The 26,163-nt window shown below is 33.5% G+C and overlaps 4 protein-coding genes across 4 annotated transcripts; all 4 read left to right on the forward strand.

Annotated features, from left to right (window-relative positions):
- Window positions 1-1,748: 1,748 nt before the first annotated feature.
- On the forward strand, window positions 1,749-3,475 carry LOC21409237 (pentatricopeptide repeat-containing protein At2g17670). The gene has a single exon (XM_010114958.2). The coding sequence runs from the start codon at window positions 1,901-1,903 to the stop codon at window positions 3,233-3,235; it is 1,335 nt and encodes a 444-aa protein (XP_010113260.1). The 5' UTR covers window positions 1,749-1,900; the 3' UTR covers window positions 3,236-3,475.
- A 3,005-nt stretch (window positions 3,476-6,480) lies between these two features.
- Window positions 6,481-7,419, forward strand: LOC21409238. Its single transcript, XM_010114959.1, has one exon. It carries the CDS (start codon window positions 6,481-6,483, stop codon window positions 7,417-7,419), a length of 939 nt encoding a protein of 312 aa, XP_010113261.1.
- Window positions 7,420-14,921: 7,502 nt separating this feature from the next.
- LOC21409239 lies at window positions 14,922-15,845 on the forward strand. The gene has a single exon (XM_010114960.1). It carries the CDS (start codon window positions 14,922-14,924, stop codon window positions 15,843-15,845), a length of 924 nt encoding a protein of 307 aa, XP_010113262.1.
- Window positions 15,846-19,327: 3,482 nt separating this feature from the next.
- Window positions 19,328-25,996, forward strand: LOC21409240. Its single transcript, XM_010114961.2, has 2 exons — window positions 19,328-20,161; window positions 24,838-25,996. The coding sequence occupies exons 1-2, from the start codon at window positions 19,328-19,330 to the stop codon at window positions 25,801-25,803; spliced, it is 1,800 nt and encodes a 599-aa protein (XP_010113263.2). The 3' UTR covers window positions 25,804-25,996.
- Window positions 25,997-26,163: the final 167 nt, after the last annotated feature.

Here is a 26,163-nt window from a genome sequence, read left to right on the forward strand (position 1 = left end):
AAATATAAACACAAAAACAAAAAATAAAATGTACGAAAGAAAAGAAAACATAGAAATCTAAGAGAAGTACTCCAGTACCTGATCAGAAGAGAGACTGAAGGCCCGGAGAATGCTGAGGAAAACGGAGGACAGGAATCGGTGAGAAGAGATGAGAAGAGAAAAGAGTGCTTCCGTGAATACTTGGCTGGTGAGTACAGAGGGTATTTATATATAGGTAGATTCATATAATACCTTAAAATAATATATATATATATATATTTTTTTTTTTTTCTTTTGATCACTTAAAATAAATTCCACGTACCAAACAAATTAAATTTGATGCTTCGGTGGTTGTTGAGTTTTCCTGTCAAAATAAATTTTAAGCAGAGAGCACTGATTGTAATATTTGATGCTTTGGTGGTGACTAGCGTATTATCACCGACATAATCAATTTTGGCGTTGAATGTGGAAGTGTTGTGGCATGTTGGGAGTCAACTATTCATTTGTATAAAGATTATAGAATATTTGATTATAATATTTTAATTAATGCAGTTTATATTCAAAGACTGCTCATAAGTTTTTTTTTATTTTTTATTTCTCGTCTTAAATTTATATTTGTTTTAAAAAAAGAATATATATATATATATATAATACATACATATATATATATATATGAGAACTATATGAATACTTTTACTGAAAATGACAATGTTAACTTGAAAACGAAAATGAAGAAATTTAAGAATGAAAAAATAGCTAGAAGCACGGAAATTTTAGCGGCCACATGTTGTCATCACGAAATTTTGCTGTTAAAGACTCTTTTTCGAGATTGAGAAAGTCGTGATGTCAATGGCTTTTCATTAAAAGAGATATCTGTAACTTAGATTACTTGCAGCATTTTCAACTGATCAGGTCCGTTGTATTCTTTGATTGTACTTATAAGAAACTCTAATTAAGGTCTGAGAGGACTTGAGAGAGTGTAAAATTAGAACATCGACAAAATCTTAAAAGAAATATTTCCAAGAATTGATGGAGGGAAACACATAGTCTTCTTTTATAAGAAAAGAACGTATATGGACATTTTACCCTTTGTTTTCTTTTCTTTTCTTTTTTTTTTTTTTTCCCCGCAGTTCAATCAACAAGCAGAAGTTATTCCAGTCAATGAAAATAAACTCTTACATGTGATTTTGCAGTTTTAGATACCTCTGAGCTTTTAGACAATCCCATGTACGTCGAAGTATTTTTTATCTAGGTTGAAAATATATTTAGCTTTTTTTTTTTTGGCCATATATGGAGAATTTCCTTAAGAGAATATCGATTCACAAGTAGCCTAATGGACTTTGGTGTTTTGGTCACTAGCACAACATTTTGCTTTTCTTTTTTTGCTGAACAATATGAATTCGTTATTATCTAGACGAAGGAAATGTGTGGTGAATAGCATGGTTACTTTTTTTAATAACCCTATACAACAAAGTATATATGTGTGTATAAATAGTAATAAAAAAAAGTCCTGTTATGTTTTTCTTAGTGGAAAACATCCTGCGATCATTAAAACGTGGAACATGTCGTTTGTTCTAGAAATACAAGCAACAAGTCGTCTCCCTCAAACGACCCAATTCCATGACTTGAACCAACATGTCGTTTTATCACCTTTGCAATTAGCTGCCAAATCGACATGTTTTCTCATATACATCTCCTTTAAAACGATTCCATAACTTAAAACAACATCTTTTCTCAGATATAAACGACAATTCGTATCCCCAAAAGGACACAATAAGCTACCCGAGCCCAACAAACAAACCAACCAATTTTTCCACTCATTTGCAAAATCCCCAAATATCCCAATCCCAAATTCTGCAAAACCCTAAAAAACAAAAAAAAAACAAAAAACCTCACTTTACCAGGAAAAAAAAAGGGGAAGATGAAGAAGATGAAAATGGGAAAATTTCCAAAACCAGCTTCAATCCCACAACCAAAAACTCCATCTTCTCTGATTCCTTCTCAAAAACCCAGCAAAACCCCATTAATCCCTTCCTCCAAGTTCAACTTCAAATCTCCAGACCTCTCAGCTGCCAAATCCCTCTTCAACTCCATAAGCTCCACCGTCAATCCCGATCTCAATCACACCAACTCCTTTCTCAAATCCTACGCCTCAATCTCCACCGTCGACGATTCCATCTCCCTCCTCCGCCACATGATCAAAACCCACCCCGCCTTCTCCCCCGACCGATCCACTTACCACATCTTGCTCACCCACTCCTGCGCCGCACCCGATCCCTCCCTCTCCCCCGTCCACGGCGTTCTCAACCTCATGTCCTCCGCCGGCTTCTCCCCCGACAAAGTTACCGCCGACATCGCCGTGCGGGCGCTATGTTACGCTGGAAAAATTGATCATGCGGTCCAACTGTTCGACGAAATGTCTCTGAGACATTCCGTCCCGGATTCGTACACCTACAACTTCCTCGTCAAGTGTTTGTGTAAATGCCGGCCGTTGAGTACTATTTACGAGTTTATCGACAAAACCCGGAGCTCTTTTGGGTTGAAACCCGATCTTGTTACGTATACCATTATCATTGACAATGTTTGTAACAGCAAGAACCTCCGCGAGATCACACGGTTGGTGGCGGTTCTCGGGGAAGAAGGGTTTAAGCCCGATTGTTTTCTTTACAACACGATCATGAAAGGATATTGTATGCTGAGTCGGGGGAGCGAGGCGATCGAGGTTTATAACAAGATGAAGGAGAATGGGGTTGAACCCGATACGGTGACGTACAACACTTTGATCTTTGGGTTGGCGAAATCGGGGCGGGCAAAGGAGGCCAGGAAGTACTTGAAGATCATGGCAGAAAAGGGTCATTCGCCCGATGTTGTGACGTATACGTCGCTGATGAATGGGCTGTGTCGGGAACGGGATGTGTTGGGGGCGTACGCGTTGTTGGAGGAGATGAAGGAGCGGGGTTGCGAGCCAAATGAGTGCACTTACAACACTTTGCTTCACGGGTTTTGCAAGGCGAAGATGGTGGAGAGAGGGGTTGAGTTGTATCGGGTGATGAAAGAACGTGGGATGGAGCTTGACACGGCGGCTTATGCCACATTGGTGAGGGTGTTTTGTAGGCGGGGTGAGGTTGCGGAGGCTTATGAGGTTTTTGATTACGCGGTCGAGAGCAAGAGCTTGACCAATGTTGCTGCTTACTCGACTTTAGAGAGTGCACTCAAGGAGGTCAATAAAGCCAGAGAACAGGGCCGAATTGCCTAGCCTTTTTTATTTGGTTAATTTATTGGAAATTCTTTGTTATTCTCTATTATAAACTTCACTACTTGGTTACTTGTAACACAAGAAATGCCCTAACGCTTCTTTATTCTGTTTTTTTAAGTATATTGAGTTGCAAAAGGATTTAAAGGGGGTGTTGGGAAAAATGGATAGTGGAGAATAGATCCTCAATGGATGTCATTTAAAGTTTGCACAAGGAAAGATCAACGGTTCCTCCTTTCACTTCAATAGCAGGTCATCTCCTTTGTGTTGCCGGTAAAACCATGTTAATTTCGGTTTATCATCTCAATAACTGTTGTGTTATATGTATAATATATATCCTGATTCTCTCTCTGTGAGAGGATTTACGACGAGAACATAAAAACGACAATAAAATGGAAAACCGACAACAACATTGGAACTGCATCCTAAACAATAAACGTCATCAAATGTGGACGGGCACACTTTTCGAAGCATACTGAATAATGGGCAAAAAATAACTAGACGCTGAGAAACGATAACAATTAACAAAATGAAAGGAGAACATCCAGAAACATTACAACGACATCCAATAACTCGAGCATGCTGAAAGAATGGCAGAAAAACAACTAAAGTCTGGATAACGACGACAAAGAAAATGAAACGATAAGTTGAAGACCAAATGACAAGATAAACGACCACAAATGGTAAAACGACACCAAAAAGAGAGGCAACAATTCAAATTACGACAAGAAAATGAAAAAGGGGCTTAAACAATGAAAATGAAAACGAAACAAAAATAATAAAAGACAACAAAGAAAACGAAATGGTATTGAAATTCATTAATTATTTATTAACCTACAATCAATTTTCACGTTCAATCCCGATTTTCTGTTTTTTTTTTTTTTGCCTCGGCTTTTTTTGCGGCCACATTTGTGTTCCTTGTGGCCTTTTCCGAGAATTTCGACTAAAGACTATTAGAATCTCGATTCCAAGCCACAGTGTACTAGAAAGACTTCACTCTCTTGACAAAAAGTTGTAATTTCCATCACATGTTAAGAGGTAAATCCGACCATTCACACAATTAATTACAAGTTGTAACGTCGTGAAAGATTCAAATTGCTAATGTGTTTATTGAAGATTTTATGGTTATTTTCTTTTGTCGTTTAGCTATGGCATTTTTCATGAATCGTATCAAGATTTGATACGAAGGAAAGTGTGGCAGGTCAACTTTACAGGTCGAAAGATATTCTGGTACCTAAATACATTGTCTTGACAAACAAAAAATGATTAGCTTGGAATAAACATGAGTAAGATCACTACCGTACAAGAAGCATTTGAATAAATAATATTGGTGTGTTTATGAGGACAAATGGGTACAAGGCACGAAAGAATGCCATATTTCTTGTACTCCACTTGGTTTTCCCAAACAACGCATCAAACAGACAATTTGTGTTGAGAAAATAAATTGTAATATCTTTAGGGAATCAAGTTTGCTGTCTTATTTTCCCGTTTCATTGATTACCCTTCCAATTAAATCTTGATACCTTATAAATTATTTAAATATTTTTAGTATTTCATTCTTATTCATGTGGACAAGTTATTAAATTTAGATGACATGACAGATAAGTAGTTAAGAGATAGTCAATGAGACAGAAAAATATGAACATTAGATCTAGACTCGCATTTAGATAGCTAGGTGCAATGCCCCACTAATTTATGACCAAGATTCATGTGGGAAATGGGCATGTGATGTAAATCAGTACAATTTGAGAATTCCTTGGGATTAAACTTTATTATTGTGATACAAACTGCCAACAAGCTGCCGGGCCTCTCCCCACAAACATTATAAGATGTTTTACTATAATCTTTGATTTGGGATTACAACGTTTTCCAAGAGATTCAAACTATATAAAACAAAGTGTTGTTTCCCTGTCTTTAAACAAACAATTTCTCTCCACCATATGGGTTAAATATTCAAAGGAGGGAAGAATTAAAAAACAAAAAACAAAAAGCTCTTTTGTCATTGCTAAATTGCCATATGGTACGTAGTGATACGGAATTCATTGCGGTGCTATATTTTATATATACATATATGTATAAATATATATATATATGTAATATCTAGAAATAGGGGAATGAATTTGAAAAAGAGCCATCTTGGTTAGTTGAACCCTAATTATTTTTCATATGAATCCTATATTTTTAGACATGAGGTCTAGATTATATGCTAAATCTTGTCTCAACTTTGTCCCTATTTATCTACTTTGTCTAACATTATTTTCCCCTTTCCTCTTAGCCATTTTCCTCAGTACTTTGCTCTTGCTTTTTAAAATTCTTGCAATTATTAATTGCCAGCCTATTAGTGGACATAAACAATTCAAAGGAAATGATTGAGTTTTGGTTTTGAGGTTAATGATTGTGGGGCAAGAAGGCATACGGCTAGTACCACCTGTACATTTATGTTCCTTAACGAACATTAAAGAAATGAGCAACTTAAGCTACTAGTTGGCCATCTCATAACCATAGAGACCAATTATAGATTTTGATGGTTCAAATTGTTGGCCAGAATTGTAACAAAGTATCTTCAACAAAGGCAGTGTGGGTCACACTGCTACCTTTATGTGCACCGTACAGAATTGGCATGAAAAGGACCAATAATGGAGGTCTCTTACAAAGGTTTGTTTATTTGATATAGAAGAAAATTACTAAATTCTCCCCGAGTTCGAGTGAAATACAATGTGAATTATAAAAAGTAATCTTTTATTTATCGTTCATTTCACCGATTTGAGTTTAAAATTTGAGTTTTGCTATCGTAAAAAACTTTCAGAAACAGTCACATTTAACTTTTTTACTACAGTAAAAAGCTCTCACATAAAGTCATATCTCAACTCGAATTAAAAACTTGAATCAGCGAACTAAATGGGCCCTTAGATTGTCGATCCCTTGAAACTTTCAATCCAAATGTGGATTTGGTCGAAATTGAATACCAAGAAGTCCTAAACTTAGCAACGAAGGAAAAAAGAATTGTCATAAAAAAACTTGATATTCTGTCCAATTTCTATGAAACTAAAAAATTAGCTAAAAAGTATCAAAAGGGAAAAGGAATTTTTAGGAGTCGACAATATGTCTGAGGACATCTCTGTAATTCTCGAGTATTGATAATTTTCTCTTGTATATATAACATAGACCGAGAGTGTTGTGGTGAGTCAAACTTCTCTTTCAAAAGAGAGTGACATCTTCAGCAATTTCATACAGATCAGATCATTGAGATGGCAGGCTCATCTGCAAAACCCAAAAGGTCTATTAGCTTGCCAACAAGGCTACACCCCAACTCCCAAAAGATTGAAGCACAATTGAACAAGCTGAAGACTAATTGGGAATATTCATCATTCTCTTCAAGGGAAACTCCTCTAGGAAGTGAGAATATTCAATCAGGCTTGAGCGATCTTGCAGAGTTGTATAATTCTACCAAGGAACTCATCCACTCTCCTTTGACCCAACAAGCCCTTCTCCAACACCATTCAAGACAAATGGTCGAAGAGACACTAGACATGTCGATCGGGTTGCTAGACGCTTGTGGCGCCACGAGAGACTTGCTTTTAAGAATGAAGGAAAGAGTTCATACCCTCCAATCAGCCCTACGAAGGAAGGCTATGGGAGATTCAAGCATCGAAATCGATGTCCAATCTTATATCAACTTCAGGAAAAATGCCAAGAAGGAAGTCTCCAAAAGCCTTAGAGCATTGAAAACCATGCAAATTAGCAACGTCCAAGCTTTCCATGCCTTGGATGTTGTGGATCACCCTCTAAAAATGGTGACCACATTGTTGAGAGAGCTAAGCGCCATTGCCGTCTCCATCTTTAGGTCCCTCTTCGTGTTCTTATCCGTGCCTGCCGCGACGATGTCAAAGGCGAGTAGTGGATGGTCTTTGCTCTCCAAGTTGTTTGTGCCCACGTCATTTGCAGCATTGGAGAGGGAACACAAGATTTTCAACGAAGTGGGCAGTGTTGATATTAGTCTCTGGTCATTGCAAGGCCAATTAAGGAAGAACAATATCAATAATGGTGCTCAGATTGACGTGGGACTGGTGAAGAGAAGATTAAAGAGTCTTGATTGTTGTATTGAGGGACTTGAGGCTGGATTAGACTACTTTTTTAGATGCCTAATTCAACATAGAGTGTTTCTCCTTAATCTTCTCACGCCTTGAGAAGATTGTGTTAATGAGTAATAGCATTATGAATTTTGGAGTAAAAGTTCCTTGTTGAACAATATAATTTTTTTTTTTTTTTTGGTAGTGATCAGTTTGTAAAGTTAAGAAATGTCAGAATGATATTCTTTATTCGGTTTAAATATTTACTTTTTTACAATCTTTCTTTTTTTTCCCCCTTCAAATGAGGGGGTCCAAATTTGTCCCAAATATAGTTTGTTCATAATTAGTCCCATTTATTTTTTGTTAGAAAAAAGACACTGAAGACTGAAATTTAAGCAATTTTATTTTCATAAGTCGAGCCAAACTCCTTTAAGCACCCAACTACAGCTTTTGAAATTTAAAAAATAAAGCAAGTGAATGAGAAATTTTTGTGAGAGAATAAAAATAACAAAGATAGCCGTGTAACGAACAAATAACAAGAATTTATATAGTCTTTCTGATGCAACCGGCAGTAAATATAATTAAAAACCAAACAATCCGTATATTATACGACACATATTGCATAGTTTCAATATTGTAAAACGTTTATATATATATATATACGTATAATTAAAAACCAAACAATCCGTATATTACACAACACATATTGCATTAGTTTCAATATTGTAAAAGGTTTATATATATAAGTTGGAAATTAAAGGCTATATAAGGTTGTTGCCTAAGGTATATATGAGATAAAGCTTAAAAAAAAAGGTTAATTCTAGGTTTACACTCAATTTTATTTTTGTCCTTGACTTTTTAAACGTCACAGAGATAGTCTCTGAAGTTTTATTTTATTTCAGTTTCGATCATTCTATCAACTAGGCATTAAAATTTAATATAATCCTTATAAATTAGATTTTAAAATTAGAAATAGCTAAAATTTTAAGTCTGTCTGTGGAAATTTACTTTTAATTTTTTGTATTGTTTTAGTCTCTAAACTTTATATGTTTCCAATTTTAGTCCATAATTTATACATATTTCGTCAAATATTTAATAACAAATTAACATAAGGATTGAAACTGAAACATAATAAAATCTTAGAGACTAACTGTGCGACGTCTGAAAAGATATTGACTAAAATATACTTCAAGAACCATTTGTGAGATTAAAAAAAAATCAGCACACATGAAAACTTTAATTTGAGAAGAGGGAAATATATACGCAGGGAAGACACTTTTTTTTTTTGTTTACATGGACGAAGAGCTACATTTGGAATTATGTCCGAAAAGAGCCCTTTTGCTTATTTGAGAAGGGAGTTTCAGTAAAATATTGTTGAGAGTTTTTAGGAAATTCTTAAATTGACAAAGATAAATATGGTAATAACGACTCTTTTTCTCCTCAGCTCCATCCCAAACCGTCCACTTATGGGAGGACTAAAATCTGTGGACCTAAGGGATTCACTATCCAATTGCTTCTCTCTCTCCTTTGTCTTTCCACCATCCCAAACAAGGTTATATTTTACTTCTCACACTTTAATTCCTCCACCATTCCATATGAAGCATACCTCCAAGGATGCAACCAAACACGCCTTTAGGCCAATGACGAATTTACCCATGATGAAAAGTCAAATACCAAACGAACAAGCTAGTTCCAATGTGCCTCTTTATAACGAAAAAGTTATTATTGATACAGCCTCTGTAGTAAAAAAGGTACTTGTGAAGATTTATTTTGTTTTGTCATTTGAATAATTTATAGCTTGACTTTAATAAAATTAATATGGTAATTTAAACATACTACTTTTTAACATAAATATTGTATGTGTAGAAAATTTATCATTGAGGTATTATTCATGGAATTGCTTGAGTATTACGGTCAATAAGCATACACACCATCAGTGTAAAGAAAAAAACTCCATTAATGCTAAATTAATTCGAATGAAAACTCAGTTTAAAGCTTACGAATGACAAAGAATATTTAAGTATTCATTACTTTTTAGTATTGTTTTAAAGTTCATGTACAGAATGAACTTTTCTTTTGTTATATAAAAATTTTCACCAACTCAAGGCTCTTTATATAGGTTTTAAACCCTTATCCCTTTTACTTTTTAAGCAATGTGGGATTAGACTCTTTTTATGTTTCCAAAATCTTAACACGTCGTTTGCTAAATACTATTCTTTAAAGATTAATTTTATTTTGATCTTTTACTTTTAAAATGTCTGATAATTGGTATATGACGTTTTACTCTGTTTCAGTTTCAGTACTTTCATTAACTAGATGTTAAATGTTTAGCGGAATATATAGAAATTATATACCAAAATTAAAAATATCTAAAGTTTAGAGGCTAAAACAATACAGAAAACATAAGTTAATTTTCACATAATCCCTAAATTTTAGCCGTTTCCAATTTTGACCCCTAATTTACATAGATTTCTTTAAATATTTAATACCTAGTTAACAGAATGGCCAAAATTGAAACAAAGAAAAACTTTAAGGACCAACTATGAGACATTTTAAATATCACGACCAAAACGGGATTGAAGGTAAACCTTAGAAACTATTTATGGGATCAATCCTTTTGTTTAATTGTTAATAATGTCACTACTAAACATACGAATTAGCGTAAATGACAAGAAAACATAAATGAATAGTGGAGAAAACAAAAAGAAACAATAAAATAAAAATGGTTTTAGTACAATTGCTCTCCTAACTTGTTGTAGTTTAACAAATTGTCCCTCTAAACTTTCAATTTTAGCAATCAACTCCCTGAACTTGTGAAATTATTGCAATATATCTCATTTTACTAAATTTGCTCAAATTTTTTTAAGATTTAAGGGATTAAAAATGAAATAGTTGAAAGATTTGTCTTACATTTAAATTGAGATGTTAGAATTTTTCATTGAACGTGTTTTTCGACACTACTTTAACACAATCATCGCCAATTGGACATATTATAATAATTGTACAAATTGAAGGGAGTAACTTGTTAAAATTAAAAGTTTAGGGGGCAAATTTCTAAAGCCGTATAGTTTAGGGGCAAATGTGTGAAATAATAAATTAAAAAAAAACAAGCTTTAAAAGCTAAACAGCATCAAATGATGGAACGACAAGAAATAACAAATATAGAAGTCGACTACAAATGAAAATTCGAGAACGAGGAATTTAAACGACAAAAAATCAGAAAAAACGCTTATAGTTAGAAATGACAAGAATATAGACATCTACTTCGATCCACGACAACAAATGATGAAAACAACAACTAATAAAACAACAAACCTAAAAACGACATTTAGAAGAAGCAAGGGTATAGAAATAGAATATACAACAACTAAAAAGAGAAATCGACCGCAGCCGGCAGATAACATATCTGAAAACGAGAGGGAAGATAGATGAGCGACAGATAACCTTCAAAACAAATGAGTATAGATAAAACGACAAGAATTTCAAATGCAACAACAACAACTCTGAAAATGACCAGAAAAGGTGTACACAACAACTATAAAGAACGTGACACTAAAATGCAAAAAAAAAAAAAAAAAAAAAAAAAAAAAAAAAAAAAAAAAATGAGAAACAAGTACAACAAAGAAGAAAACAACAAGGATATAAAATACGACAACAAAAAGATAAAATGACATGTCCAAGTGGAAGACTACGACAAAAACATAATAACAGTGAACCATGTACGACAACAAATGGCAAAATTTCACCGAAAATATAAACGACAAATCATCAAGCCAGCTAATCAATATTATACACCAAAATATAACGAGATTCAAGGATAAAACGACAATAAAACTGAATGAACTAAACAACAACATTATAGTTTAACAACAACTATATTATACCACAACATTAGATAAACGACAAAAAATTGACAACGACGGCCACCATAAAAACGACACCAACTATAATTATACAAAAGCGTAGGAAAGGAGAACAAATTATGAAAATACGAAAGAAGGTAAAAGATAAGAAGAGGAATGAAGGACATGAATGAGAAAAAGGGAAAGCCATTGAATGACGACAACAAGTTGAAAAAGAAATAAATGTTACAAACGACAACAATGAAAATAAGGAGAAGCACTTTGCATAGCAATAATAAATGAAACAAACGACATCAACATGAAAACGACTCCAACATGAACAGATGAAAATAAGCTTGGTTCCAAAGGCGGAATCGAGGAGGAAAGTTAGATTCGAAGAAATTAGGTCAAAAAGGGAAAACATTGATAGAAAACGAAATGAAAACATCAATGAAGGAAGGAACAGGTGTGACATGAAAGATGATTGAAGAATGGAAAACGACAGCAAAAGTAGGAATCGCCATCGAACAGAAAACTTTATCAATGTTTGGAAAACGACAGACAAATAAAAGCTGTAAGTACTGCGTTCTTTTTTTTTTTTTTTTTTTTTTTTTGCAGTTTTTACATTTTTCAGTATATATATAGCTTGGAATGGATGTTGGACATGACCTTCTGTTGAACTTGCAGAGGGGCTAAAAAAAAAATTTTGGGCAACAAGTTAAAAAGTACTTCAGATTTACTTATAGCCTTCCTTCAAAAAAGTTTCAACTTTGTATTACATGATACATATTACATGGCAATTACTAATGACGACATTTGAAATTAATTATATATAAAAATAGAAGGGATTGGGGAAAAAAAAAGCTTGAAAAAAAGCAAGCTAGTAGTAGAAAAGAAAGATAGCTAATTATATAGTAAATAGTAATAAAAAAATTTTTGACTTTTTACTTGAGATTCATAATAATACATAAATAGTAAAGGTGTTTTAACATTTGTTTCTTTTAATAACTGAATAAGCTTATGTTTCACATAAATATTCGATCCGCCGGCATATGCTTATTGTCTTCAATGTTCGATATTAAACTATAATTCTTTGCAGGCCCAGAATTAGTTAAGCCAACGAGAACCAATAATTCCAAACCATTTTATAAAATGAAGTACAAGAATGATTGAGATGAATGCATAAATTCTTAATCAAATGGGCAATGATATTTATTTATGTATTTATTTATTTGTTTGTGAAGTCACACATTGCTCCACATGCATGCAACTCACGAAAAAAAAAAAAACAAAAACAAAAAACAAAAATACCCCCCACTTTTAAAACCATATGATCATGTGGTTGTGGCAGAAGAATTAACAAAACGTAGAGTCATCATAAGCCATCTCTTCGGCTGAAGAATAAGATTCTTTCTTGGTTTAATGGGCTCTTGCATATTAGCTATTCACTTAATTAAGACATTGCCGTCCAGTGTGATTATTTGAGTCCGTGGTTTGTCACTTCATGCATGCAAATAATGCACATTCTGTATGTACTTCTATATATATATATATATATATATATATATATAATATAAATGCTTCAAAAAAAAAATATATATATATATATATATATATATATAAATTCGAGAACAGAGATGAATAATCGAGTTGGATATGAGTATTATGTCTCTACTAATTATATGTGTGCATCACCTAAATTGTCTCCTTTGATAACGATGGAAGGCCAAACGCCGTCCATTGTAAGCACTAGATTGAAATTTTCAGCCAAAAAAAAAAAAGCACTAGATTGATATATTATTGAGATGTAATTAAGAGAGGATAGAAAATAAAACGCTTTGGTTTATTATTGTTCCTTGGAGTTGAGATAATCTAGCATAGTTTCACCATCCCTAATTCCTTTTATTTTTTAAATGAGTTATAGTACCCTAGATTACCATTACAAGAATCTTTCTTGATTTTTAACAATAGTTCTTAATTGTTTGTGTACGCGTCTGTCTTTGACTCGATAGAGATTTTTTTTTTTTTCTCTTTTCTGATCATGAGTTGATATGAGAAATTTTTTACGTTCTTTTTAGCATTTGTTCCTCTCTCTCGCAATTTGGTCTTTCAATTATACGTAATAGCTAGCAATTAACTCAAATTGTTAGTGAAATTTAAATACTTTAGTTTTTTTAGCACTTGCGCCCCTTGAATTTCTTATAGTTTGGCAATTTTATCTCTAAAAGCTCATAATTCTTCACAACTAAATCCCTAAATCAATCCAAAATTTCCCTAAACTTGGATTAATTGACGTTGTTTCTTTTCGTAGAATTTAGAGATCACTAAATTGAAAATAAAAATCTTAAGAGACAAAAGTATCAAATCACAAATATGAATTCAAGAGACACAAATGGTATTAATAATAATAATAATAAAAACCCAATGTTTTAATCAACTTTTGGTTGAAATCAATTGAACTTTTGCTTCAAAAAAATAATAATAAAAGAAAATAAATAAAAAAAAATCAGTTGAACTTTCGAAAATTTGGACGTGGTATCTGCTCAGTCTTGGGGTCCTCAGCAGCACAAGTTTAAATTGATAGATTGACTAAGCGGAAGTGTTTCACATGTTGGGCTCATCGTCAGCATGGATTGTTAGCCATGTGCATGACTTCAACCCTTTAACATGTTTCTCTCTATATATATGAACCACAATGCGTTCTAATTTTGTCCCTAGAATATACATTGAATTTTAGGACTAATTACAAGATTAATACTCATTTTGGACCCCTTGTGACTTCCTGTACTTTGTTCTGTTTAGGAAGATAATCACATGAGCATGTTGCTATATACATATTCTAGTTAATTTTGTCTCTTAGGCTGAACAAACTCTTATGTTACCTTGCAATTTGCAAAGTTTGTAGTGTGTTAATTCTCCAATGAACCAAGACAACATGAAGGAACTGTATTTGGGACAAGAATAATCATGTCGCCATACATACACACACACACACACATATACGTATATATATATATATATATATATATATATATGTGTGTGTATGTATGCATCTATATGTATATGTACATTGAATTTGTTGTATCAAGCCCATCCCAGAATTCTGCCCACTCCCTCACATTTTCAACACTTCATATATTTTAGTGTTTTCATTGGGTTAATAAGTTCAATTTCCAAGGTATACATAGGAATATCTACTGTCTCATGTCTTCTTGTCCCCAATAGGGACCCTAACCAAGATAACATTTGGGTTTACATAATTCGATGCAACTTGGAACTAAATTAATCAACATTTAAATAATTAGTTATCATGCCCCCCATGAACTTGTCCTTGTAAGCCTTGATACATGGCCTATACTTCATATTCAATGCTAATATGTCTTATATATATTGAGCTACACAAAAACATTAAACTTCAAATAGTCCTGTAGTTTTTTAATAATGCTGTAGGACACCAGTAATACTGAGTACCACACACCATTAATAGGCAGCTCCCATATTATATAGAGCCTACATATAATTCAAGATGATACCAAATTTGTTATTGAACCTATAACAAATTGGGATTAAAGAAAAAGACTAAAGGTGGCAGTTTGTTGGCCAAAAATGATACAAGAGGTATCAGAGATGGTTGGGGGCGCTTCTTGCCTTGGCCCTTGGGCATCAAAGAAACCAACTTAGTCTCCTATATATTCAAATTGAACAAAATTCTTGTTTTCCAAGCATAACTTGTGAGAAATCTTGAGAAGTACTTACAAAGTTAAGAACACAAAAAATATGGCAAATCAACCTGTTAGATCCATTAGTTTGCCCTCCCGGGAACACCCGTGTTCGGTTCGGATAGAGGCCTTGTTGAACCATCTAAAATCCTTCCAATTTTCACCATCAGATGTTCCTCATGAATCAGAGATCGTCCAAAGCAGCCTAGTTGGTTTGGCAGAGTTGTACAATTGTGTTGAGGAGTTTATGAACTCTCCAAGCACACAAGCAGCCCTAACGCCCACCAATATTACCAAGCATGGGAAGATTGTGGAACAAGCCCTTGAGGGCTCCATCACATTGCTTGACACATGCAACATGGCAAGAGAAGTATTGATGACCATGAAGGAACATGTTCAAGCCCTTCAATCCGCTCTACGCATAAAGGGCCACGGTGGGGACACGAGCCTCGAGAGTTGTATCCGTGCTTATCTCAGCTTCCGAAAGAAGGCCAAGAAGGAGATTGCCAAATGCCTTGGAGGGCTCAAGAGAATGGAAACCAACAACATCACTTACTCACTTCCCTTGGATACTCTCAGCCAAGATTTATCCACAATAGTCAAGATCCTATGGGAAACAAGCTCCATTACCATCTCGGTTTTTCGGTCTCTTCTCAAGTTTCTCTCCATGCCAACATCATGCGCTACAAAGGCTAATGGATGGTCACTGATCTCCAAACTAATGAGAACGAGATTGTTGTCGTTTGAGAAGGAAGAGAAGAAGAATATTTTGAATTTGGTTGGGAATGTTGACGTTTCCCTCCAAACTCTTGTAGGAAACCTGCAAGGCAATGAGGGAAGAGCTCATGAGGTGATCAAAATGGCTCATAAACTGTTGGAAACAGTGAATTTGAGCACTGAAAACCTTGTGGCTGGATTAGATTGCTTGTTTAGATGTCTGGTTCAGAATAGAGTGTCTTTGCTTAATATCCTCACTAAGTGAAAATTGTTATTAATTGCCCTTAATTTGTATATCCCACTTTATTGTTTCTTGGTCATGTCATGGCATCCAAATTTTATAGGATTTGCTATGGTTTTTAAACTTGTAGTTGTATGAGAGTTGAATTGGAATTCACTTTTATTACAATTTTGATCTCCCATCATTTCAATTTTCAAGCGCTTATTAAATTTGTTTCACCTTTCTTTCTTAGTTGAAAGAGAAAAAAAAAAAAAAAACACACACACAAGAGACATACATATAATGTTACCCCTGTATGTTGAAAATCAATAGTGATGAGATTTAACAGTTCTTTTATTGAGATGATGGTGTATTTATTACTTTGTTATTTTAAGAAAGAATTTAACTTCAAGGGAACTGTCTGTGTGCTCTTCAGAAGTTCTTGGAAAGGTAACAAACATGACAAAATACATTAAAAAAAGTGTGTGTGTATATATATACACACGCACACACACACACACACACACACACACACACACACACACACACTTATGCATAGGTGCAAAATTAGCCAATGGTAGTGTGAAATCAGTCAGAGACAGATCATGGTTCATTGAATAACTCCTTCCATGTCTCCTATAGTCCTGGGGTTGACCAGCTGATGATATAATTAAGCTTTAATATATATATATATATATATATATATATGTATGTATGTATATATGTATTTCTCATCATCATCTGTTACATTAATATCTGAGTAGAGATGTCATGTACCTATATGTAACGTTGTCACCATTAATAAGCATGAGTGATGTGAATTTGACAAGTATGGCCAAGTTATTACATTTTTAATTGTAACATAAATAGTTTTGTGAAAAATGCTATGGATAACATATGACTCAAAAACGACAAAACAACTCAATTGGAGCAGACTTTGGGCCATAGGCAGGCCCCCAGGCCCAAAGGCTCCTCATGCTTGAGATAAGAAGGCAAAGTAGAAAAATAAATGACAGAAATTCCGGATAAATTAGTAAATAGTAATAAATTCAGAATCCACCGCATGACTAAATGCGTAGCCAGTAATCAAAAACGTTAAATTCGAGACTCACCTGCTAAATTTCAAATTTACCCAATAATTAAATTTAGTAAACTGGAATTTATCGGATTTAGTCCATAAAACCCTAAATCATATACATTTTTTAATTAATATTACTAATCTTTTATTTACACTATTTTAACTAAATTTTTAGCTGATAAATTCATATTTTACTCTTACAAATCTTTTTTTATAATAAAAAAAATGTTAATTTATCAATAATTATGGGAAATGCCCAACTTAGTGCCATAGAGATTTAACACACGATCAAAATAATTGCAAAGCTTAACTTTTCGTTGCAGTACTTTTTTCTGTAAGGATCAAGAGCATAGCACGTGTTCCTCAGGCCTCGATCATAATGCAACTTGAGAATTCTAACACGTAGATTAAAACTAGCATCAAGATCAATATATTATTGATGTTGATAAATCTACTCCAACACTTTTTACCAACAATACTAGCAAATCGGTGTTGAGCACCAACGAAAATATATAATATATACGGTTATATATTTATATTCTTTCCTAATCGAACTATATATAGCACTTCTCTATACAAAATATTTTCACCGTAAATTTTCAACTGAAGTTCATTGAAAAAGTTCGCTCTTCATTTTCTCAGTTCTATTCTTAATTATCTTATCTTATTCTTAAAAAAAGAGAGGCATCCAAGTAATTAGTTGTTGAATATGATGAAACATTCTCTCCTGTAATATTTAGCAGATCATTTATCACTCTCTTTGATTGTTACTTCTAACGGTGCTAGAGAAAATAATAGTTTTGAAATAAATAAATAACTTTTTTGTTTTCTATTTTTATCTAAATGAGATGGAGATCATTGGTGTTATCATATCTCTCATTCTTTTTGTCATTTTAGAAATTTTAACTCTTAAAACGTAAAAGACTTGACTAAATTTTACTATTCAATTTTCACTCAAATAACCACACACTCAGCTCTACACAAGACTTTAACGGGATAAAATATCATGAACGTAGTAGTACGTTTTTAAAATTTAAAAAAGACGATTCAAACATAGAGTTAAACTTTAAAATTACCATTGTGTTACACCTACAATAAACTACAAATAACATTTATACGTAGATTAAACATTACTAAATTTCATATTATTCCTAAAATGAAAAAGAAGTTGAGTTGCTGAATGATTGATACTCCTGCTTTTGCTTTCCTGTAATATATTGCATTAAAGTTTGTTCAAAAAGTAGTAGCAAAATTTGTAATACAAAGTCAGTGAATGGAAAAGCACCACCTGTCTAAGACCACCAACTGCCACATTTACTACCAAATCCTAATGGCTAATTCCATTGACTCGTTTTTCATTCCCCTGACATCTCAGCAACACGCGTCAACCCACCACAAACAAACGTGTCATACTTCCTTTGCTTTAGCCTAGAGAATCAATAAAAAAAAATTAAATTAAATTAATTGATTAATTTTGTGCTCATCTTTGGATAACGTAAACCAACAAATAGCATATATATTAGAGACCTTGTCACTAAGTTCGATGTTTCACCGTTAAATCTATTTAAGATCACATTAAATTATAAAAATATGTATAATAAATAATTTTTGATATAAATTTAATAGTTAAAAATAAAAAATTACTGGTGGATTATTTTTTTCAATTCACTATAGAAATTCTCTATATATTAAGCCAAAAAAATAAAAAAATAAAAAATAAGTATCTAGAGACACAACTAGTACAACCCATTCGTGCACATAATATGATATTTGTATCATCACTCTTAATAAACACCGTTGATCTTGGTCTTGGCTTTCTAACCACTATGAAAGAATCCTAATATTATTATACACATATACATACACTTCTTTATATGTACATATATGTGTATACAGATCTAGATCTCAAATCTCTTAGAAAATCCTATTTTTTTCTTTGTCCAACTCCAAGGGACATCCCAGAGAGGCCACGTATTGCATAAACAGGCAACCAAATATTAATATTTCAAAATTGGAGGGCAATGTGGCAACAAGGGAGGCAAAGATGGGTGAATACTACTCCTTCATATATCTCCTTGGGCTCTATTTGCATTACAAATCCACAAAACGACAAGAAAACCGGTCTGTTGTATTGCCCAAACCCTAGAGAGTATTATGCCCTAAACAAATATCAAATGATTGCAATAATGCCTGCCAAAGATGTGACAAGTTAGCCGAACTTGCAGGAACCTCCCATACAACCATCACATGGTCTCCACATTGACGTGAATATTATTGTACTACATTATATATATATATATATCAATATATGTATATATTATATATTGTACCCTTTTTTTCTCTTACATGTGTTGGTGTTACCTATATATAAAGAGGGTCATACCAATTGGGAAACCAAGCAATTCAAGAACAAATTTTTCTTTGAAAGATTAACATCAAAGATATTATAATGGCTTCAAATAAGCACCATGTTAGATCCATTAGCTTGCCTTCAAGGTCTCATCCAAGCACAGCTAGGGTTGAAGAACAGCTCAACAAGCTCAAAGCAATGGAGGAGGGAGCTAGTACTTCTTCAAGTTCTCTTTCTCTTGGTCTATTTGGACTTGGAGAGCTCTATGAATGTGTGGATGAACTTCTCAACATGGGGTCAACCCAACAAGTCCTAAGCCAAAGCCAACGTGAGAAATGGGTGGAAGACTTGTTGGAAGGATCAGTCAAGCTTTTGGACGTGTGTGGGATCACAAGGGATGTTTTGATGCAAACCAATGAGCGTGTTCAAGCCCTTCAATCCTCCCTCAGGAGGAGAAAGGGATCGGATTATTCGGGCGTCGAAAACAACATCACAAGCAACACTTGCTTCAGAAAGAAGATGAAGAAGGATGTCAAGAAGTTCACTTCTACATTGAAGCAAGTGGACAAGAAGTTTGAGGCTTCAATATTAGAGCAAGACAACAATGACCATCTCTATGCTGTTGTAAGAGTTCTTAGACAAGTGTGTACAATGAACATCTCTATCTTCCAATCCCTCTTGTTATTCTTGACTTTTCAAGGGTCAAAACCAAAATCAAAGTGGTCTCTTGTTGCAAAGTTGATGCACAAGGGTGTCATAGCATGTGAAGATCAAGAGAAGCAAATTTGTGTGATTAATGAGTTGGAAAATGTTGATGTTGCTCTTTGCAAACCAACAATACTACTTGGTGATGCTGAAATGATTCAAACAACTCAGAAGAGATTAAAGGCTTTGGAAAATAGCATTCATGGCCTTGAGAGTGGTTTGGAGAGTGTGTTTAGAAAGTTGATTAAGACAAGAACCTCTCTTTTGAACATAATCTCTCAATAGGGGATGAGGGTCTCAAGGCATATTCCACAATTGTAAGGATGTGCTTTGTGATTTCAATTTTCAATTCAACCCCATATATGTATATGTATTCAAGTACATACAAAGAGTTCAACTAATATAGTACATTCAAAATTTTGTCTCTCACATGCATGCGTGATGGCTGCTATTTTTGTCTTCTTATAAAGTTATGTTGTTTCTATGTAATGATTAAAAAGACTGTTATTTTTATCTGTTATTTTTATATGTTGTTTTTATAAAATATATAATAAAAGTTAATTTTATTGACGTTAAATGTAATCATAGATTATAAAAAGTCGGGGATTAATAAACTTAATCGTAGTAACCAAAAGTGGTCGAGTTTTCATAGTCGGTTGTCGTACTCTTAACATTGCGAGAAGAAAGTAAGTATTTGTTAATAATTTATTCAATATAAATGTTAATTTGATAATCGATTACACTATATTCATATACATTTAAACTACTATACAGTCTACCACAGGGACTCAACAGCCGATGTCCGTCATCGATAACTGGGGGGACATGCATCGTCGTAGGGATACTTGGGTTAATCCCCAAGCTTAACAGAATTTTGTAAGTATACTCGTAATGTTTAATTATATTTTTTTATTTAAATCGCATTATGTATTTAATTATTTTTCTTATAATATTTGTAGCATCGGATGGAGGGAGAAAGAGAAACGCAGATCTAGACGCAGTCTGCTACTTCTGGATCATCCCCAGTAGGAACAGTTAACGATGAGGATATTATGGAGTAGTTTCTGGGCACCCGCAGAGGACACAAGACTGGAGTGGGTCGTACACTTCCACAAAAAGTTTATCGAGGGGATGCATCGTCATCTAACTCACGCTTGGTAAGATCTTCTACGACACGTTCTAACCCACACGTAGAAGAATACTTACAATAGAGTTACCAGTAAAACCTCCAACTGTACGAGAGCGTCAGAATGATGTAGGATTTCATCACTCAAATGCACCCCAACATGACTTTTCCAGCGGTTACTCCTCTTGTGCCGTATGTCCGTCCATGTCATCCGCCTCCAAATCCTTCTGATGATAACAACGATAATTCTAGTGATGCTGTTAATTTAGGAGATTAGATTTTTATTAATGTAACAATTTGTATTTCCACACGTTTCTACTACAATTACATTTTTATTTTATTTTATTAATTCCTTTTTACAATAATAATTTTTATTTATATTTTTTATTATTTATTTCCTTTTATTTAATTTTTTTATTATTATAATATCATGAATTATATTTAATATTGGGTTTAAATATGCAATAATATACAACATTGATTATTAAAATGAGAAAAAATAAATAAAAAATTAAAATATTATTTACGACGATAAATGTGGTCGTAAAAAATATAAGCCACGTCAGCTAAGTTTGCATCTTTTGCGACGACTTAATTCAAAAAATGTCGTCGTAAATTCTCAATGTCATGTCATCTTAACGATGTAACCGACGAAATAATTGCAGCAACTCATTTGCGACGATTGTCGTCACAAATATAATTGCGACGACAATCTGTCATCGCAAAAATTATTTTTACGACAATTCAATTGTAGTGACAAGTTTGTGACGATAAGTGGTCGCTAAAAATTCATTTGTGATGACTTTCTATTTTTGGCAACGACTTTTTATCATCACTAATAGCCCTTTTTCTTGTAGTGTTAATATTCAAAAATTTTCGAGAAAAAGAAATTCTATGTCAAGAAAGAAAAAAGAAATATTGCTAATTAAAGTGCAACTTTTATCCATAATTAAGATTAAAGCAAGATATTTGTGAAGTAACATACATAATTTGCACTATGTTAATTTAGGGAGATATTCATATATGCATATATATATATATATATGCATTATATGTTTACTTGTCTATGTGCATGTATCTGACCTGTATTTATTCATCAACAAAAAAAGGCCCGCACACCCGCAAGTAAATACCTCATGCAGATCCTTTACTAGTTAACAGGAAATTAAAATGATTGCTTTTGTTATGTTCGAAGAAAAATCCATTTTCTACGTTTTGGACCTTTAATAATCTTGTACTCTTAATTAAGAAAAAGATGTAAAATTGAAATCCAAATCTCTTCATTGCTCTAGATAATTCACTACGTACTGATCAGTCACTCTGGGCTTCATGGCGGCTGGAAGCTTCTCATCATGATCATGTATATGCGCCAAGTGAAACTTCAGTGATCACATAAAAGGCCAACCATATATGAAATAAGTGTTGATTGTTACCTTAATTAATTGCCCATTAATTTACTTTTAGGAACTAATGATCAAAACAAATTAAGAAGCTCAGAATTTTGGTTTTAAGCACTCAAAAATAATAATAAACTATCACAAAAAAGTGACAAGGTTGGCTGATCTGACCCCTTTTTTGGATTCATTTGTGCATGTCTCCTAATATCATTATTATCAAGATAACAGTATTCCCTTTGTCATTTTTTTTTTATAATTATGACATGTAAAAACAACTTACAAGTTGTTTTTACCTCCTACAAAATCATTATGAGGAGTTAAAATGTCTTATAAGTTTCACCTTGGAAGCTTCAATCACCCATGAGATACATGCTAAATTCATGTACAATGATCTTTGCACAAACTTTCTCTTAAGAACTTCTGAGCAAAGAAAAGAAATATATCAATAATTAATATGGTAATTAAATAGTCCACATGTAAAGTGGCTAATGAAACAGGATATATTAGACGTATAACACGTGTGTGTACGGAAAAATTAATTTGTTTAGCACTATTTCTATCTTCTTTTTCACACTACCATTTTTAAAGTTAAAAGAGTTTATCTAATAGAATTAAAAAAATAAATTATTGGTTTTTTTTTTAACCGTTAGATTTAAATTAAAAATTATTTATTTTGTATAATTTTTTAATATGATATAATTTTAATCAGATTTAATTGTCAAAAATTATTCTACTAGATTAATCAGAGAAAGTTTCAAATCTGATAAATCCCGGATGTAGTAAGTTATTGAGACACGTAATATCTCTTAATTCTTTGTATCTTTTACCTTTGTTTCCTTGCCAAGCAAAGGCACCTCATAGAAAGTTGAAATGTTTTGTCTGAAAGCAACCAAGTTTCCCAACTTTTTTTCTTTCTCGTTCAAGGAATTGTTGGCCCCTTTTCATTATTAACTTTTATTCCTTGAAAGCAACTTCAATTACATTTGGACAAATATACAGCAGAAAACTTCATTTTCTAAAGACCAAATCATGACCAGGTCTTAACTGGGTCTTTTTTTCTAAAGTGGTACTTCTATCTTTAATTGTTGTTTAAAAAATATTTGGGAACTTACGAACAATAGTCACACACATTTGTTGCTTCAACGACAATTAATTTAAATGCAACCCACGCGTCCACATTACCGTAGATATTGGATTATTATTTATGAGCTTCACGTGGTCTGATAGAAATGTTCATTTTCACTTATTAAACTAGCTAGTTACCAAGAATGTTTAGACCAAAAATCAATAAGGGAAAAATAAATAGAGAAAAAAGTCAATAACTCAACAAGTATGTACATAACTAAAAGGATTGGCATTTATAAATCCTCATCATTCACAAAATGGTGGGGGTTCTATTACTTACCTAATAGAACTCAAATTATTTGAGTAGTGAGGTTTTAATTTTATGAGGATGAATAGGAATATTGTAAACAAAAATCATTCTTTTTATCTTGTGATTTTAATGCGTGGTTGGAGGTTTAATCTAGTGAAAATTTCACATTCATCATGTATAGATTTCAAATTCTCAACGCCAAAAAAATTGAAAAAAAAAAAAAAATCAGTCCTTGAAGTCAACTCCAAAAGTAGGATTAATGAAACCAAATGAACAAGAAGCTAGGAGTAGGAAGGCTCTAAACTCTCAACTTTATAAGTTGACACTTGGCAGGTGAACATTGCAAGACTTGGTGTAAACATAGCCAAAACATGCCACTCATGCGACCTTAAACAAATGTTTCCTAAGTTATAAATCTCAACCCCATTTCCCATACTCTTCATTTGAAAATTAATATAATGAATTAATTAAAAAAAAAAAAAAACTACTAGGTGATCTTTCAAGATCTTTTGATTTCTAGAGACTCAAGGTTGATCTCCATATATCCATAGAACTTCGGAATTAGGCCGTCCTTTGATTACTAAATTGGTAACCAACTTCCAATGAAATTGATTGGAAATTGACCTTTGGATGCGTGTATAAGGTGGCGGTGGCGTCGGCGGCAATGCATGGAAGCAAGAGAAATTTGGGCAAATGAATCTAGCTTTTTTTTTTTTTGGGTGCAAAAAAAAAAAAAAAAAAAAAAAAAAAAAAAAAACCCCCCCCCCCCCCATTTTTGAGTTTCACCCAAATGGCAATCCTTTTGCCATATCAAATCAATGGGTGAAGACGTGACAACATAACTTACCAAAAGAAGCCAAAAAAAAAAAAAAAGCCATCATCCCCACACTCCATTCACATGTTTATCACATTGACACGAGGACCTAAAGATTCTTTTGGTCCCCCTCCAAAATCCCTTGGTATAAATGTCTCATATTTCCATAATAATATCCTACACCTCATTTAGTCCAAATTATATCCCAAACGATCAAAAATGCCTTCCTTCTCCCAAAAGCCATCTTCCCGTAATTACAAAATTAGGTCCATTACTTTGCCTGTCAGATCCCATCCCACCACGCAAAGAACAGACCAAGAACTTCACAAGCTTAAAGCTAGTGAGGCCGTAACATTATCTTCCCCAAAAGCATCACAAATACGCAACGCACTTTATGGTCTTGGAGACTTGTACAAGTGCCTTGAGGACCTCCTTAGCTTGCCGTTGACAAGACAAGCTCTAGCCCAACACCAACAAGAGGAGTTGCTAGATGACTCCCTCGGCTACTTGGACTTCTGTGGCAGCACAAGGGAAGCCGTTTCGGTAATGAAAGAAGGCGTTAGGGAACTCAAGTCGGCGATTCGACGGCGGAAGGTCGGAGACTCAAGCATCGAGAGCAATGTCACAACTTACATGTCCTTGAGAAAAAGGATGAAGAAGGGAATTGAGCAATCTTTCAAGCAAATATTGGATCACAAGCATGGAGGGTTTCCCCTACATCATCTTGATACCCACTTGTGTGCCGTGGTTAGGGTGCTAAGAGAGGCAAGTTTTATAACCAACTCAATTTTTAGGTCGCTATCTTTGTTCCTCTCAACTCCGCTTTTGAAAGCAAGGCCCGCTAGTAGATGGTCTTTGGTTTCTATAATGGTCCAAAAAGGAGTAGCACTAGGATATCATGACCATGTCAATAATATTCAAGAGAAAATCAATGTAAATGAATTGGAAAGTGTTGATATTGCACTTGGTAACTTGTTATTAATTATGCAAAGTTCTTCAAGTGATACTGAGGACTTTGAGGATGAAAAGGTTCAAATTGCACAGAAAAAGTTGGATGATTTGGAGGGTGTCATTGATGGACTTGAGAATGGGTTGGAGTGCTTGTTTAGGCTTTTGATCAAAAATAGAGTCTGCCTCTTAAATGTAATTTCACAATAGGATATGATTGGTCCACCATGTTTGTTATTGTACCAAATTTATTCCCTTGATGAGCATCCGCATTAATTTAGAGGATATACGTAATGCTGTGATGTTTAACTTTATGCAAATTTTGCAACTTATGTACATGGATCAAATATACATTATATGTTTATTCCTTCAAAAAAAAATGTATATTTATATTGTATGTTTACCTCTTCTATGTTTTTATTCCTTCTTGTATGTTCAACATATGAACAGTTCTGGGTTAAACCCCAATTCGATTGTCCGGCCCAGTTGAGAAGTGAGAAAACAATTAAAAAAAAGTGTAATCTTGATAAATACCCGTGCATAAATCAAAATTTTTATTTTTTATTCTTA

Source organism: Morus notabilis, unplaced genomic scaffold (assembly GCF_000414095.1).
Source record: "Morus notabilis unplaced genomic scaffold, ASM41409v2 Scaffold384, whole genome shotgun sequence".
NCBI lineage: Eukaryota > Viridiplantae > Streptophyta > Magnoliopsida > Rosales > Moraceae > Morus > Morus notabilis.

Excerpts from the sequence above, each read along its gene's own strand:
- LOC21409237 (XM_010114958.2), top strand. The coding sequence starts at position 1,901 with ATGAAGAAGATGAAAATGGGAAAATTTCCAAAACCAGCTTCAATCCCA.
- LOC21409238 (XM_010114959.1), top strand. The coding sequence starts at position 6,481 with ATGGCAGGCTCATCTGCAAAACCCAAAAGGTCTATTAGCTTGCCAACA.
- LOC21409239 (XM_010114960.1), top strand. The coding sequence starts at position 14,922 with ATGGCAAATCAACCTGTTAGATCCATTAGTTTGCCCTCCCGGGAACAC.
- LOC21409240 (XM_010114961.2), top strand. The coding sequence starts at position 19,328 with ATGGCTTCAAATAAGCACCATGTTAGATCCATTAGCTTGCCTTCAAGG. Across the intron at positions 20,162-24,837 it reads TTGAGAGTGGTTTGGAGAGT|TCCAAATTATATCCCAAACG; the intron begins GTGTTTAGAAAG and ends CACCTCATTTAG.